Source organism: Haliotis rubra, unplaced genomic scaffold, assembly GCF_003918875.1.
Source record: "Haliotis rubra isolate DU_JTF1 unplaced genomic scaffold, ASM391887v1 Scf401, whole genome shotgun sequence".
Classification (NCBI taxonomy): domain Eukaryota; kingdom Metazoa; phylum Mollusca; class Gastropoda; order Lepetellida; family Haliotidae; genus Haliotis; species Haliotis rubra.
The window spans coordinates 735,854-751,866 of NW_025767082.1; the positions used below are offsets into that span (position 1 = coordinate 735,854).

Here is a 16,013-nt window from a genome sequence, read left to right on the forward strand (position 1 = left end):
TAACATCAGTCACCAGTTTGTGAGTCTCTGTATTAAACAGTAGACATGCAGCAGTAAACAAACATGCACGAAAATATGTAAATAGGGAAATTGAACAATATCATCCCTATAGTAGAGCTGTGAAATCCAGTTTGGAATGAATTCCAGTATGTGATTGGCTGAAATTGATGTTGAAGGTGTCATTTGAAGTGCATTTGACATTCTTATTAAAAGTGCCTATCACACAGTCATGATCTATCAGGTAGATCTTTGCATGTTGTCAGTGTTGAAAAAAATTAATTAAAACATGGTTTGGATGTTTAGCCTGAAAGGTCTGTAAAGTGGACTACAGTACATGTATGTTGCATCTGTGCGTTCCCAGATCATCAACTCAGTACAAATGTGCATTCCTTACACCAACCGTAGACCATGCCTTTTGTCGCACCTATATCCGTTTCAAGACATACTTAGTACATTAGTCCTACGTTCCAGCTGATCCCAAGCAGACTATCCCAGAAACACAGCATCACCAAAACGAGATATAAATATCTCATACAGACAGTGAAGTATAAGATGACTTTGCCCCCATTTGGAACAGGCTGCAGGAATGTTAACATCTTCAAGGGTTTCCTTCAAGTCTTCATTGGTGTTAATCAGACACTGGGCGCCTTCATCCACCCAGATGAATTTGTAGTCAGCATTGACCAGTGCATGGGGACAATGGAAAAGAAGCCCTGCTCTTTTGGCACTTAAAGGCTCCCTGCTTTCTATCAAAAGCTCCACATGCACGAGCAAAGTTCCATCAATGAGCAAATTGTTCAGCAAGCTCCCTTCATTCTTTAGGGGTCAGTACTGATGGTCTCCTCAGCATACTCATCTGTGATTGCTTGGCAGACTTCTCATACTAGCAAGTAGAGCTGTCAGCAACTAGGAAGAACATGCATCTGGTGTGCTTGTCTCGAGATGTTAGGTGGCACAGTTCAGGTTCCTGATCCTTCCTAAACCATGTATCTTGTTTGGTGATTCTTGTCCAAAATCTGACAAGGAACTCTCAGTTCACAGAACATGGTGTAACCTCTTCACATAGTTCAGTCATCACGTCATAGTGTTGCATCTCAACCCTCCTCTGTGCCACTGTCACCTCCTATTTTTTCTCCTTTCTCTCTCCAATTGTGTTGCAGATGTGACGTAAAATTTTAACTCACTCACTCATTCTCTCTAATCAAAGGTGAGGGGCAGTGGGGTAGCCTAGTGGTTAAAGCGCTGGTTCATCACGACGAAGACCTGAGTTCGATTCCCCACATATGTACAATATGTGAAGCCCATTTCTGTTGTTCCCCGCCATGATATTGCTGGAATATTGCAAAAAGTGGCGTAAAACTACACTCACTCACTCACTCACTCACTCACTCACTCACTCACTCACTCACTCACTCACTCACTCACTCACTCACTCACTCACTCACTCACTCACTCACTCACTCACTCACTCACTCACTCACTCACTCACTCACTCACTCACTCCTCACTCACTCACTCACTCACTCACTCACTCACTCACTCACTCACTCACTCACTCACTCACTCACTCACTCACTCACTCACTCACTCACTCACTCACTCACTCACTCACTCACTCACTCACTCACTCACTCACTGTGCGCTGTCTGAGTGACTGACATGCTCAGCCAGTATTTATACCCCCATTGTATGTGATCACACTCAGGACCTACCAACAACTTTACAGGAATGTTGTGGGGACAGGGGTTAAGTGGCAACAAACAGCATACTTTCGTTGCCATATCAGTGTGGATGTGGCCAAACTCGGGAAAGACTGTGGCTGAGGACAGGGCAAGATGGGAGACATGTGCTAGTAACCTGCAGGCATCTAAGCAGGAAGTAGTTACACATATGAGACTCATACTCAAGTATTGCAGTAGAAAGTTCAAATTACCATTTTAGAATGTTGTGGCTGGAAGTGCAAGCTTGAAAGTAAGTTTTTCAGCAGACTAGAATATATTCTATGTTCACCAAAAAGTGTTATGGCATCATGGTCATATTGTTTTGGCCGGTAGTGTAGAAATAAAAGATGTCGTGTGAGGTGTGCTTATGTCAGTGTAGGGTAAAATAAGTATATAGACAGTGTTAGTCTTAATTGCTCACTACGTAACAAAGTATTGCTCCTAATAAGGTCATTCATGACAATTCAAATGAAAGGCGCCTAAGTACTCCTTCAATGTTGACATTGAATATCAGTGGGAACCATAAGCTATCAACCATCCTTACCCCTAACCATAGACAAGGTCCACCATCCTTGCCCTAAGCACAGACAAGGTCATGCCTGATTCCTGGTAGACCTGCAACTTGCCAGGAGTACATCAATTACGTGCAGTTAATGGTTCAGGTTTGAAGTGTATCACAAGTTAGTCCTGAATGGGACTTTATATGTATTGGTTTAACCATAATGTGCCTGGTAGTTCGGACATGAGTATCGGTTCAATCAAACCAGATTGATATGAGAATTATGGCCTGGTGATTACCGCGAGCAAGGCATGAACAGACTGTTAGGATCAATAACGCCATGCTTTCCTTTTGCGGCACAGATCATAAGCAGCAGTGTTAAAATTCATACATTTTATTTAGCTGAGATATAATCATGGTAGAATGTCCGTTTTCTCTGACAGTTCTGGAAAATTTAGTGATTATGTATAAGTGTGAAGATGTTTACAGAGGAATGGACTACAGAGTCAGCAGTATTGCTCTGATAGACATGTTATATATGGGTCCTGGTATAAATGAGGGTCTCAAGCAGTCGTTAGTAAACTTTGGCCTTCAGTCAGTAATTTGTTGGTATTTTTTATTTAAAAATTAAAATAATTAAAAAAAAATGATCTATGGGGGGCAGCTGGCTCTGCTTTTGTTTGAGTGCTACAAGATGTTTTGCAAGTACCAATCAATTACTAGTTTGTGTTAGTCATTATATCTGGACATTTACAACTTTACATGATTAGAGTCCAGAAGGTTGAAAATGTCTTTTCTATAACTTTTGATATAAACATCATAAAATATAAGTACAAAATAATGTAATAGGCTGTTGGACATCTTAAACACCACTGAGTAGCCAACTGAAGTAAACTTAGATGTATATAATGTCAGGCTTATTTCAGGGCTCTTCAAAATTTCTTCGTACTGACTTATTGTTGTGTTGTTGGCAGGTGATTTGCTGATACAGTTTAAATTCCCATTCCATCAAAGAACTTGGGATTTGAAAATGTGATTAAACCATGTAGAACTCAAAGTATTCATATTAACAGCCTTCTTGTATTTTACAATTTTGTGTCTTTCATGCGACCTGCCCTGCCATGTTGGCTGTACATAAGCTGGCCATGTTGATGGTGGAGAGTGAAACCGATATCTGTAATGATGCAGGGCAGCACAGTACAGTGGTATTACAATGTTGGCACTTTCACAGGGAATGAAGCATCAAACTGTGCATTAATACACACTCCAGACAGGAGCTGGCTCATTTGCCTGTCCGTCTAGGAACTAATTCTACTCATAACTGTCATGTTTATTCTCTATTGTGTTGAGAATTTGCAAATAAGATATGAAAATGGGATATCTTGTGTAAGTCAAATGAATATTCTACCATGGCCACGTGAAATGCTCGAATTTGATTGGTCAATCAATAAAATCAGACGGTATCAATTTGGATTGAAAATGCGTCTGATTTCACGGCACTTCACTGCGCACGTATACAACACTGCCGCACTACTTCAGCTTGGCCACCAACATGACTAATATCAACACAACAGACGTGATGGAAATGCTGATGAAACATTTATTAAAACTCGAAAAATACAATTATACGATTTCTCCTCCACAATTATTAGGGAACCTCACTATCATAATTATTATCTTCTATTATAAAAATATTCAAACTCAATTACACTGCACAGCTCCAAACATAAACAAACAATATCTAACATATAAATCAGAAAACCTTGTAAAAATACATCCCTATCTATCCCTATTTGTGGGGAAAAACGTTCGTAAACATTTACCTACCTGGTAAATGGTATATTTCATTTCCGTTTAGAATGGGAAATTCAAGCAAGATAGCGGTCAGGTGAGAAACAAAAATGTATGCCACTCATACTCCAATATGTCCCGTTGCATCGTTCAAAATGTCAAAAAATTGAACCTCAAGAATTCCGCCCTCTGCCACCTTCCCCGCACGGCTGTCACTGCTTTGTTCGTACACTTTGAAAAGCTTGGCCAAAATCCAGTCCTAAATGATGAGAACAATGTTCCAAGGAATCCCAAGTTAGTTGCATGTACACAAAGCAGCACTGTCACTCTTTCGTCGCATGCCAGGGTGGAGGCACGTACGTGAAATCATGATCGACACTCGCCGGTCATAAATATCAACAGTCTTTGATGAGTTACAGGTCATAGGTCGATCAGAAAAGGATGTATTCTTCGATTCTGCAGGGTTCAGGTTCGACAGTCAGTCAAGTATTTTCCACTGTCACTTCGAATTTCAACCTTTCACAAAATGTAAACACTGGCTCATCCGCCATTTCAAACTGTTGCGTAACTGTCTACTTCCAAGAAAATAAGTAGGTTAGACGATTCCATTTTAGTGTGGCCAGGGGAGCACAGTAACACGGCACATAAAACAATAGGCTCATTTCGGTCGTGTGGAGTTATGATTATAGAAACCAAGCTCTTAGGTGTTGCATTATTGCATTGAATAAACAGTAGTTTGTGTTCTTTGGACAGAATATTTGTTATGTTGCAATGTTAAAAAAAGTACGAACGGCACCTACCACTCCCTTCACAGACGAGTTCAATTCGCCTCTCGTCCCATGCCGGATTACACAGTGTCTTCCGCAGGATGAGTGAGGTTCGATGTTAAATCAGTTATGGTAGAATGGAGATAAACATACTGTGTTTGGAAATTAGATGAATGTTAGACCGAATTGATAGTCATTTGAAGCCGAACGCGTAGCGTGAGGTTTCAAATGATTAATTTAGAGACTATCAATTCAGTCTAACATTCATCTAATTTCCAAACACAGTACGTTTATGTCCTAAATATTACAATCCATGAAACAGAGGACTAATAATAAAAAATATAAATAAGTAAAATAAAAATATGTATTCAGAGACCAATAAAGAAAGGGAAATTTTTAACCTTTAACTGTCAGATACAAACATGCTTGTTTAACAGCTGGTAGGAAGTTTGTTTATGTGTTGCACCCGTCCAATCTGGATACTCCACTTGTGTTAATGGAAGAATGTTGTTGAAATAGAAACTAAGGGATACGATTATCAACTGAGTTTCAGTATCACGTTGGTACTGGTTAAGCAACCATAGTCAGAACTGACTTTGGTGTCCTGACCAGAAGATTCTGGCTAAGGAAACATTGAAAACTTGGCACCGGTGTATACTCACTGTTCAAAGTGATGTTAGTCCTTGTGTTTGCATATTCAGCAGATGCTGTAAACTTAATGATATGGTTTAATTAACTATATTAATAGTCCAATCATATCACTCGGTTGGGTACATTGATGCTTGCCAGAGAAGCACACAAAGTACAAGATTTAGACTACCAGTTTTCAAACTTCCATTTATGCCGTGCTGACTTTGTGCGAGTGCAGGTTCACATCCCAGATGGGACTCAACCAAACAGTATTAGAATCTGTAATCCCAGTTGTAACATATGATACATACCACTCTGACCAAATCTAGGCTTCATACATTGTAACCATGTCAGGAATCAAAAACAGGGTTCAAACTGTATGAGCATACTCTGTAACTACTGGGCTACCTCACCACACTTTAAGATAGCGGAAATAGCATTGTCAGCCAAGTTAGCTTTAGAACTTAATACTTTTTCCTCTCAGACAAAATGTTTTTTTCTAAGCACATTATTCACAGTGTGATCTGATGGAGGTAGCGTGCCAATTAAGCCTGCCACATTACCACAACTCCCCTCCAGAGATATTCCGATTCTCATTAGGTTTACAGGGTTTGTGTTAACACAGTGTTCAATCAGTTTATACATGGCCTGTGCACAAGGTATTCCAGAGAAGTCCGGAGGCCTTCGCGAAACAGGTACTAGGTATTAATAGATTACACTGGTACGGGAATTAGAATGGTTTGTTGTGCGTCTTGGGACTTCAAATTTGTATGTACTCATGAATTACACATATTTTGGTTTTAATATGTGAAGGGTTTCGTGCTAGGGACATTTGTGGATAATGAGCATATTGAGCACTAACCAGCGAACTGGCATGAAATAATAATTTATAATCCTCTTCATAATGTTCAGGTGGATGTGGATTAGCCTAGTAATGTTCTCTATTCAGAATGAAAACTTGTGTTTTATTCCCACTAGAATGCAACAATGGAAGGTTTGGTCCTTTACTTATGACACATCACCACTCGGGGAGTTTATCCAAACATTCATGATACAAGGCACACAAAGTCTGGAAATGTTTCAGGCAAATTAAAAAAATGTGGACTGTCCGTTACTAACGCAAAATCTGATGACTGCATGATCTATGCTGTTTCAGTCATATTATTGAACCCATTTAGAATGATTCAATGACTGACGATGTTGTTTAGTCCAAACTAAAATTTTGAAATCTGTGTTATGAAATGACTGTTAAAATAATTGACAAGATGGTTTTGTGGACAAGCTAGCATTACAATTTACACCATTACGAATAACATCACTCTGATGTTGTTGCATTGAATACTGACCCAGGAATTCTGTCTGTGGTCATTCTCAACCTGCATTTAATAAACATAACATAGGCAATATAGCTTCATAACATGGTTTATCACCCGAGTCTGGTGCTTGCTGATTCTACTTCCGGAATCAAAAGATTCTCATGACTTCTCCATAATACAAGGTGCGCTAATGAGAGACATTTACAGTAGAATACTTTTATAACGAACACGGATATAATGAACTGACGGCTATAGCGAACTGTTTTAAAAGTCCCAAATAAACCTTATATTATCATATAAAAAAGTGAATAGTGAACTAAGGAATATAACTAATTTCAGTGGTCCCTTGGAGTTCGTTATAAAGGTATTTTACTGTAATATGTTTGTGTCCATGAGTCGAGAAGATCATAATGAGGTAAAAACCAACTCCCGGTTTTTGGCTGCTCAGTGGTTGTTGTACACCTGGTGGCACTTTCTTCTTGTTTGATTTAAAAGGTATACAGTGTATGAACACGTGTCATGTTTCCGTTACTGGTATATGTTAAGAAGAATAAAACAGTACTCTGTACCTACATTGTAGCAAAAGATATTAAAATATGGTGCTGGTTGATACCCAGTGTAGCGCTCAGCAGAAAGGTGTTCATAACAGGACTGGTCAGCTCCGAGCCAGCGTGCGTGCAGACTCATGAACATGGATAGACAGACGCCCACAGACAGACTCACACATGCACAATCATACAGTGTCAGTGTTTTGGCTCAAGCATGCATCTAATGAGACCGGAAGTCTATCACTTGACCAAATATCAGCCTCCGCTAACTAGCATTGATTCAGGAAAGATCAGCGTCATGTCTGACAGGGATACTGATTGAGTTCATTTACCAGCCAACATTTTACTGTCCATGTGGTGATGAATAAACTTTGCATATACGCAATGTCCTGCTGATAACATGGAACAATACACTTCCAGCTGTCCTGAAATTCAGGAGAAAATCAATAATCTTCAGCATTGTTTTTCTTCTTCCATTCTTCATTCTGGTCTATTTTTGTTTCATTCTCTGTCATACTACCTTCCTAATGACTTGCATCAGTCCTGTACCATGGGGATAGCAACATGTATGCAACTAATCTCTAGACAGACTTTTATTTCACGCTGGTTACGTGTCTTATTAATATCATGGTGTATATCGCTGAATATGCATCAGTGTAAATGCTGGAACCGTGAATCAATATGGTCTTATGATCTTCCTGTGTCGTGTGTGTTCAAAGATGCTGCAGTCATTGTGTAGATATTGATGTGTTTTTTCCTCGTTTCAGTCCCAGCTGGACCTGCCGATCGAGGTGAAGGCTGGATACATAGGTGAGAGAACATTCATTAGAGGCCACTCCAAACATACAGCTGTATTGATCTTGGCATGCAGATGAACTTTGTAGACAATAGATAATCCAGATGACCTGTCATTAAGAGAGACACAAGTCTTTGATCTTTGTGGAACTATCTGGAAAATCAGTAATGAGATATGGTTAAAATGATTGTACTTTGGAAAGTAGCATCATCAGAAGTATTAGAGTTCTTCCAAATATAGGGAAAGCAGTCTTTGAGCAGCAGCACTCAGCATTATTTGATAATACCAATAGTAGCAGCTGCTGTGATTAGCAGCAACACTGTGTAGTACCATGTCAAACCAGTATCACGAAGCAACCTCTGTGTTAAGATTGCCTTAACACCCATATTATGATGGTTGTAGCACTAAGATCAATAGCAATACTAACCTTTGGCAAGAATTTCATAACAGCAACTTTGGTAGCTGTAACATGAGTTACAGCAAGATCAATCACAACTTTTTGTAGTAGTAGCTGTGGTAACCATATTGGGAAGTAGAAATGGTAGTAGCAGCAACATTGGGGAGTGTTAACTGCAAAGGGAACTTTGGGCAACAGCAACAATTGTTGGGAACAGGAGCAGTAGCAACAGCAACTTTTAACAGAAGTACAAGTAGCAACTTTGAGTTATAGCAGCTCTGGGCAGCAATAGAAGTAGTCACAACTCTGGTCAGAGTAGAAGCAGTAGCAGCTCTTGGGAGCAATAGAAGCAGTAGCAGTTCTAGGCTGAAGTAGAAGCAGTAGCAGTTCTAGGCTGAAGTAGAAGCAGTAGCAGTTCTAGGCTGAAGTAGAAGCAGTAGCAGTTCTAGGCTGAAGTAGAAGCAGTAGCAGTTCTAGGCTGAAGTAGAAGCAGTAGCAGTTCTAGGCTGAAGTAGAAGTAGTAGCAGTTCTAGGCTGAAGTAGAAGCAGTAGCAACTCTGCAGCAGTAGAAGCAGTAGCAGTTCTAGGCTGAAGTAGAAGCTGTAGCAGTTCTAGGCTGAAGTAGAAGCAGTAGCAGTTCTAGGCTGAAGTAGAAGCTGTAGCAGTTCTAGGCTGAAGTAGAAGCAGTAGCAACTCTGCAGCAGTAAAAGCAGTAGCAGTTCTAGGCTGAAGTAGAAACAGTAGCAGTTCTAGGCTGAAGTAGAAGCAGTAGCAGTTCTAGGCTGAAGTAGAAGCAGTAGCAGTTTTAGGAAGCAGTAGAAGTAGTAGCAGTTCTAGGCTGAAGTAGAAGCAGTAGCAACTCTGCAGCAGTAGAAGCAGTAGCAGTTCTAGGCTGAAGTAGAAGCTGTAGCAGTTCTAGGCTGAAGTAGAAGCAGCAGCAGTTCTAGGCTGAAGTAGAAGCAGCAGCAGTTCTAGGCTGAAGTAGAAGCTGTAGCAGTTCTAGGCTGAAGTAGAAGCAGTAGCAGTTCTAGGCTGAAGTAGAAGCTGTAGCAGTTCTAGGCTGAAGTAGAAGCAGTAGCAGTTCTAGGCTGAAGTAGAAGCTGTAGCAGTTCTAGGCTGAAGTAGAAGCAGTAGCAGTTCTAGGCTGAAGTAGAAGTAGTAGCAGTTCTAGGCTGAAGTAGAAGCAGTAGCAACTCTGCAGCAGTAGAAGCAGTAGCAGTTCTAGGCTGAAGTAGAAGCTGTAGCAGTTCTAGGCTGAAGTAGAAGCAGTAGCAGTTCTAGGCTGAAGTAGAAGCTGTAGCAGTTCTAGGCTGAAGTAGAAGCAGTAGCAACTCTGCAGCAGTAAAAGCAGTAGCAGTTCTAGGCTGAAGTAGAAGCAGTAGCAGTTCTAGGCTGAAGTAGAAGCAGTAGCAGTTCTAGGCTGAAGTAGAAGCAGTAGCAGTTCTAGGAAGCAGTAGAAGTAGTAGCAGTTCTAGGCTGAAGTAGAAGCAGTAGCAGTTCTAGGCTGAAGTAGAAGCTGTAGCAGTTCTAGGCTGAAGTAGAAGCTGTAGCAGTTCTAGGCTGAAGTAGAAGCAGCAGCAGTTCTAGGCAGCAGTAGCAACTCTGCAGCAGTAGAAGCAGTAGCAGTTCTAGGCTGAAGTAGAAGCTGTAGCAGTTCTAGGCTGAAGTAGAAGCAGCAGCAGTTCTAGGCAGCAGTAGAAGCAGTAGCAGTTCTAGGCAGCAGTAGAAGCAGTAGCAGTTCTAGGCAGCAGTAGAAGTAGTAGCTACTCTAGGGAGCAGTAGAAGCAGTAGCACCTCTGGGCTGCAGTAGAAGCTACTGGCAACCCCTCTTACAGCTGCTACTGGGAACATACATCAGTTACATGTGTAAAGGACACTGGGAGTGAGTCTTTAATCTGGAAATTGGTTAATGTGGATTATTCTACTTCAAATGGTACTGTTTCAATTAACAGGATCACTGTTTCTTAGTTTGTTGTAATAGGATAAGGATTCTGAAGTAGCAGTTCTTGCCAGTCAGAATACATCCTTGGACTTGGCTTAAACAGCAATGACAGAGTTGATACAGGCATGTCAACTTCTTAAGGCTTTCGATGTAGGCTTCAGTACAGATGCTGTTACCTTTGTCCGGCAGGGGATACCTCTTCCTGAAGCACTTCAACCATGGTCAGATATTCCTATAGAGATAGTTGGATGTTTTCAAGAAACATGGCTACAGCATGGCCACAGTAAATTTGCAGGCAGGATTACAAACTTATGTATCGATTCATAAAGACAGAATAATGCTTGCTGTAATCACAAAGGTCACATTGAGCTGCATCGAACTGCATACCGGAAAACAACTCCAGTCCATGTTTGGGTGAAACATTCAATAAATGTGTTCCCCTGCTGGAAGTAGCTTGCAGCAATCAACCATCTTCTAGTAAAATCAATTTTGTTTGAGCCCATTTTGTGTGAAAGGTCCAAAAGAGAAGTAGATAACAGGAAGCCATTGTGGAGATAAAGTATTTAATTGTTTCACTGTAAATGCCAAACATTGAAATGACACTTAAGCTTCAGCTTTCAACCTAAGAAAGTATTAACTATGTGGGCGGAGTTGCATTATCTCTGCCTTGTTTCCTCAATACAATGGTGCTGTGTCCTAGTCAGTGTGTCAAGGCCCCAGTGTAATACAGGCACCAGATCATTACTGTGTCTATAGCAGGGTGGGATGTGGAATGGAGGGTGGGGATGTGAGTGGAATGGAGGGTAGGGTTGTGAGTGGATGGGGGGTAGGGATGTGAGTGGAATCGGGGGTAGGGATGTGAGTGGATAGAGATGTGAGTGGATGGAGGAAGGGATGTGAGTGGATGGGGGAAGGGATGTGAGTGGATGGGGGGTAGGGATGTGAGTGGATGGGGGGAAGGGATGAGTGGATGGGGGAAGGGATGTGAGTGGATGGGGGGAAGGGATGTGAATGGAATGAGGGGTAGGGATGTGAATGGAATGGGGAGTAGGGATGGTTGGGATAGGATCGGGTTGGGGATTTGAGTTGTGTGGGGATGGATAGAAACATGAGTGGAGTGGGAAAATCATGGATGGGGTGGGAGTAGGAAAGTGATGGATGGGGATAGAGATAGATGCGAGTGGTGACTGGGGATGGATGAGTGATGATGTACGTTGTGGGGTGGAGGGGAGCATTTATGGGGAGATGGAAGGGATGGATTGGAATGAGAGTAGGTTGGGGCATGAATGGAGGTGGGAGTAGGTTGGGATAGGGATGTGACTGAGGTAGGATGAAGATGGGTGTGGGTTGGGGTAGGGATGTGACTCGGGTAGGATGGAGTTGGACCGTGGGTTGGGGTAGGGATGTGACTGGGATAGGATGAAGGTGGGAGTGGGTTGGGGTAGGGATGTGACTGGGGTAGGATGAAGGTGGGTGTGGGTTGGGGTAGGGATGTGACTCGGGTAGGATGGAGTTGGACCGTGGGTTGGGGTAGGGATGTGACTGGGATAGGATGAAGGTGGGAGTGGGTTGGGGTAGTTGGGATGTTACTGGGGTAGGATGAAGGTTGGTGTTGGTTGGGGTAGGGATGTTACTGGGGTAGGATGAAGGTGGGTGTGGGTTGGGGTAGGGATGTGACTGGGATAGGATGGAGGTAGGTGGGGTGGGTTGGGGGTAGGGATGTGACTGGGATAGGATGAAAGGTGGGAGCAGGGTTGGGGTAGGGATGTTACTGGGGGTATGATGGTGTTGGTGGGTTGGGGTAGGATGAAGGTGGGTGTGGGTTGGGGTAGGGATGTGACTGGAATAGGATGAAGGTGGGTGTGGGTTGGGGTAGGGATGTGACTGGGATAGGATGAAGGTGGGTTTGGGGTAGGGATGTTACTGGGATAGGATGAAGGTGGGAGTTGGTTGGGGTAGGGATGTGACAGGGATAAGATGAAGGTGGGAGTGGGTTGGGGTAGGGATGTGACTGGGATAGGATGGGAGGTGGAAGTTGGTTGGGAGTAGGGATGTTACTGGGATAGGATGAAAGAAGGTGGGAGTGGGTTGGGGTAGGGATGTTACTGGGGTAGGATGGCCGGTTGGTGTTGGTTGGGAGTAGGGATGTTACTGGGGGTAGGATGAAGAGTGGGTGTGGGTTGGGGTAGGGATGTGACTGGGATAGGATCGAGGTGGGTGTGGGTTGGGGTAGGGATGTGACTGGGATAGGATGAAGGTGGGAGTGGGTTGGGGTAGGGATGTTACTGGGGTATGATGGTGTTGTGCGTGGGTTGGGGTAGGATGAAAGGTGGGTGTGGGTTGGGAGTAGGGATGTGACTGGAATAGGATGAGAGAAGGTGGGTGTGGGTTGGGGTAGGGATGTGACTAGGATAGGATGAAAGGTGGAAGTGGTTTAGGGTAGGGATGTTACTGGGGGATAGGATGAAAAGGTGGAGTGTTGGTTGGGGGTAGGGATGTGACAGGGGATAGGATGAAGGTGGGGAGTGGGTTGGGGAGTAGGGATGTGACTGGGATAGGATGGAGGTGGGCATTGGTTGGGGTAGGGATGTTACTGGGGTATGATGGTGTTGGGCGTGGGTTGGGGTAGGATGAAGGTGGGTGTGGGTTGGGGTAGGGATGTGACTGGAATAGGATGAAGGTGGGCGTTGGTTGGGGTAGGGATGTGACAGGGATAGGATGAAGGTGGGAGTGGGTTGGGGTAGGGATGTTACTGGGGTATGATGGTGTTGGGAGTGCGTTGGGGTAGGGATGTTACTGGGGTAGGATGGAGGTGGGAGTGGGTTGGGGTAGGGATGTGACTGGGGTAGGTGGGAGTGGGTTGGGGTAGGTATGTGACTAGGGTAGGATGGAGGTGGGCGTGCGGTAGGGATTTTACTGGGGTAGGATGGAGTGGGGGAAGGATTTTGACAATTCTTTTTGGAAACAAATGCTTGCCAGTGCAAACGAAGTATCAACTTTCACTTGAAATTAAAAATATTGTGTGTAATGTTTAAGTTCATTTCCAAACATACCAAATGAGATTCAAAACTGTACTGGGATGTTGTGCTTCATATGTTGTGCTTGATTATCACAACTTAATTTGATTATTGTGGCAGTTTGACAAATATTGCAAAAATTGAAAAATATAACAACTGCTCTCATCGTGTTGCAGATGTTAAATATGTAGGCTATTATTCCCTGCTTGGGACCACCAACCACTCCAAAGATTGTAGCTAAAGCCTGTACATAGCAAAGTTGCGTCTATAGCCCCCATGTCCATGTCATAATAGCCAGCAGTCACCATCACCACAGATTGGCTGTTTGATGGAAACTAGGTGTAAATCAATGAAACAGATCACAAAAAAAGTAATTAATAGATGTATTTGACGTCAAATATCAATATGTAATCATCAGGGGTTGATGATTGTGAATGAGAGGACCATTTTTTGATCACTTGGTGACACTGATGTGTTTAGTGGCCTTTAGAAGCTCTGTCACCCCTGATACCGAAGGGGAGCCGTTCAGGCAATAAAGAATAATCCGTAAATGGAAACAGTTGAAAGAAGATCAATAAATCACTGTGTTTTTATTCAGCGGAGGTTCAGCACCTGGGATGTGTTTTGTTGTCAAGGTATCAGTGTTCCAAAGTGTCATGTGTATAGGATAATAGTGCTGTCTCACCTTTTGAGGGGGCTTAGCGTTCCTTTCGACATTCTGTCAGAGAAATCTTTATCTGACACTTACACACTTGTTTGCCACAGAATACAAGCACCTGCTAATGCTGAATAAATGATGTTCCTTCACATGCTTAACCTGACTTACAAGATCATTCTCTTTTCTTGCCTGTTTGACTGAATTAAATGAGTGTGAAAATAAAGTGAAAGGATACTCTTCTTGCAATGTATTTAATGATTATTTCCTAAGTTTAATAAGACTTTAAGGACATTAAGCAATGGAAGAAAAATTATCATGATGTAATATATTTTGCAATATGGTCTAGAAGCATTTGCCACACCATATTTTGAACTTGCTCCAATAAGCACCCCCTTACCAACTTCAAGACATCTCTACATGACTCTTACAAGTGCTCATAACAGCAAAAAGTATATATTGCAGTCTATGTTTTCTTGTTAATGTTAAAATGTTTGTACACATATGTGTAATTATCTTGTAGTCTAGTGGCTATTAAAGTTTAAGTTTCATTGATACAAAACCAAACTGACCTTTGCTTGATCTCGGACAACAACTTGACTCAGAAAGCTTCCCCTTCTGCAGAATGACAGTAGGTTACTTTATTGAACGTTATATTGGTATTCTGGTTTAAGTCACCGAAAGTTAGAAATCCCTCGTTTTTAGCTCACCTTATTGAAAGTTCAGAAGTTTTTGTTGGTTTTGCTCTATGTCACCTGAAGATAAACATCCCTCGTTTTTAGCTCACCTTATTGAAAGTTTGGAAGTTAATGTTGGTGTTCTGCTGTAGGTCACCTGAAGCTAGACATTCCTCATTTTAGCTCACCTTATTGAAAGTTTGGAAGTTAATGTTGGTATTCTGCTGTAGGTCACCTGAAGCTAGACATTCCTCATTTTAGCTCACCTTATTGAAGGTTTGGAAGTTTATGTTGGTATTCTGCTGTAGGTCACCTGAAGCTAGACATTCCTCATTTTAGCTCACCTTATTGAAAGTTTGGAAGTTAATGTTGGTATTCTGCTGTAGGTCACCTGAAGCTAGACATTCCTCATTTTAGCTCACCTTATTGAAAGTTTGGAAGTTAATGTTGGTATTCTGCTGTAGGTCACCTGAAGCTAGACATTCCTCATTTTAGCTCACCTTATTGAATGTTTGGAAGTTAATGTTGGTATTCTGCTGTAGGTCACCTGAAGCTAGACATTCCTCATTTTAGCTCACCTTATTGAAAGTTTGGAAGTTAATGTTGGTATTCTGCTGTAGGTCACCTGAAGCTAGACATCCCCTGGACGAGTCTGTTTTCTTCCAACATCCACCTATTTCTGGAAGATGTGTACATCCTTGCTGGACCCGTCGCTGACCGACAGTATGACCCTGCCCGGGAACGCCTTCTGCAGAATGCCATCAAGCGTCAAAAGCTCGAAGCTCTGGAGAAATCTGCTCTTGATGAAGTCGGTAAGAAAGTTTTTCTCTACAGCTGCTGAAGTTAAATGCACTGGGGTCATGTTAAGAGTCGTTTATTATTGTCTTGTCTCACCCAGGATGTTCATGCTTACAGGACTGTCAAACACATTGTTATTGAACCTTATTACTGGGGAATGATTCCAAATTGACTACTGGGCACGCAGCTGCCTTTTACCCAACCCTACCGCGGTACCTGCTGAAGGTCTCCGAGGTTGGGTACAGAATGTCTGATTTGAAGTTGTGTGACTGGAGCCATGGGGAAAGGGTTTAGGTACACATATGACACAATATGACAGTATGAAGGAATGCCTGATAGTCAGAGAGACATTTTGTCTTTAGTATATTGTGTGGTAACCTCAGGTGAGTAGCTGTATGGTAGGTGAGAGTTAGAATTTAACGTCACCTTGGCAATATTTCAGCCATATCTGTATGGTAG

At 42.4% G+C, this 16,013-nt stretch overlaps 1 protein-coding gene across 1 annotated transcript in view; it reads left to right on the forward strand.

Annotated features, from left to right (window-relative positions):
• LOC124287585 (vacuolar protein sorting-associated protein 13A-like) overlaps window positions 1-16,013 on the forward strand; it is an 82,514-nt gene that overhangs the window by 16,767 nt on the left and 49,734 nt on the right. The window contains exons 4-5 of the mRNA XM_046724072.1: window positions 8,040-8,082; window positions 15,377-15,568. Of these exons, the coding sequence (XP_046580028.1) occupies window positions 8,040-8,082; window positions 15,377-15,568 (235 nt within the window). The remainder of the gene's footprint in view (window positions 1-8,039; window positions 8,083-15,376; window positions 15,569-16,013) is intronic.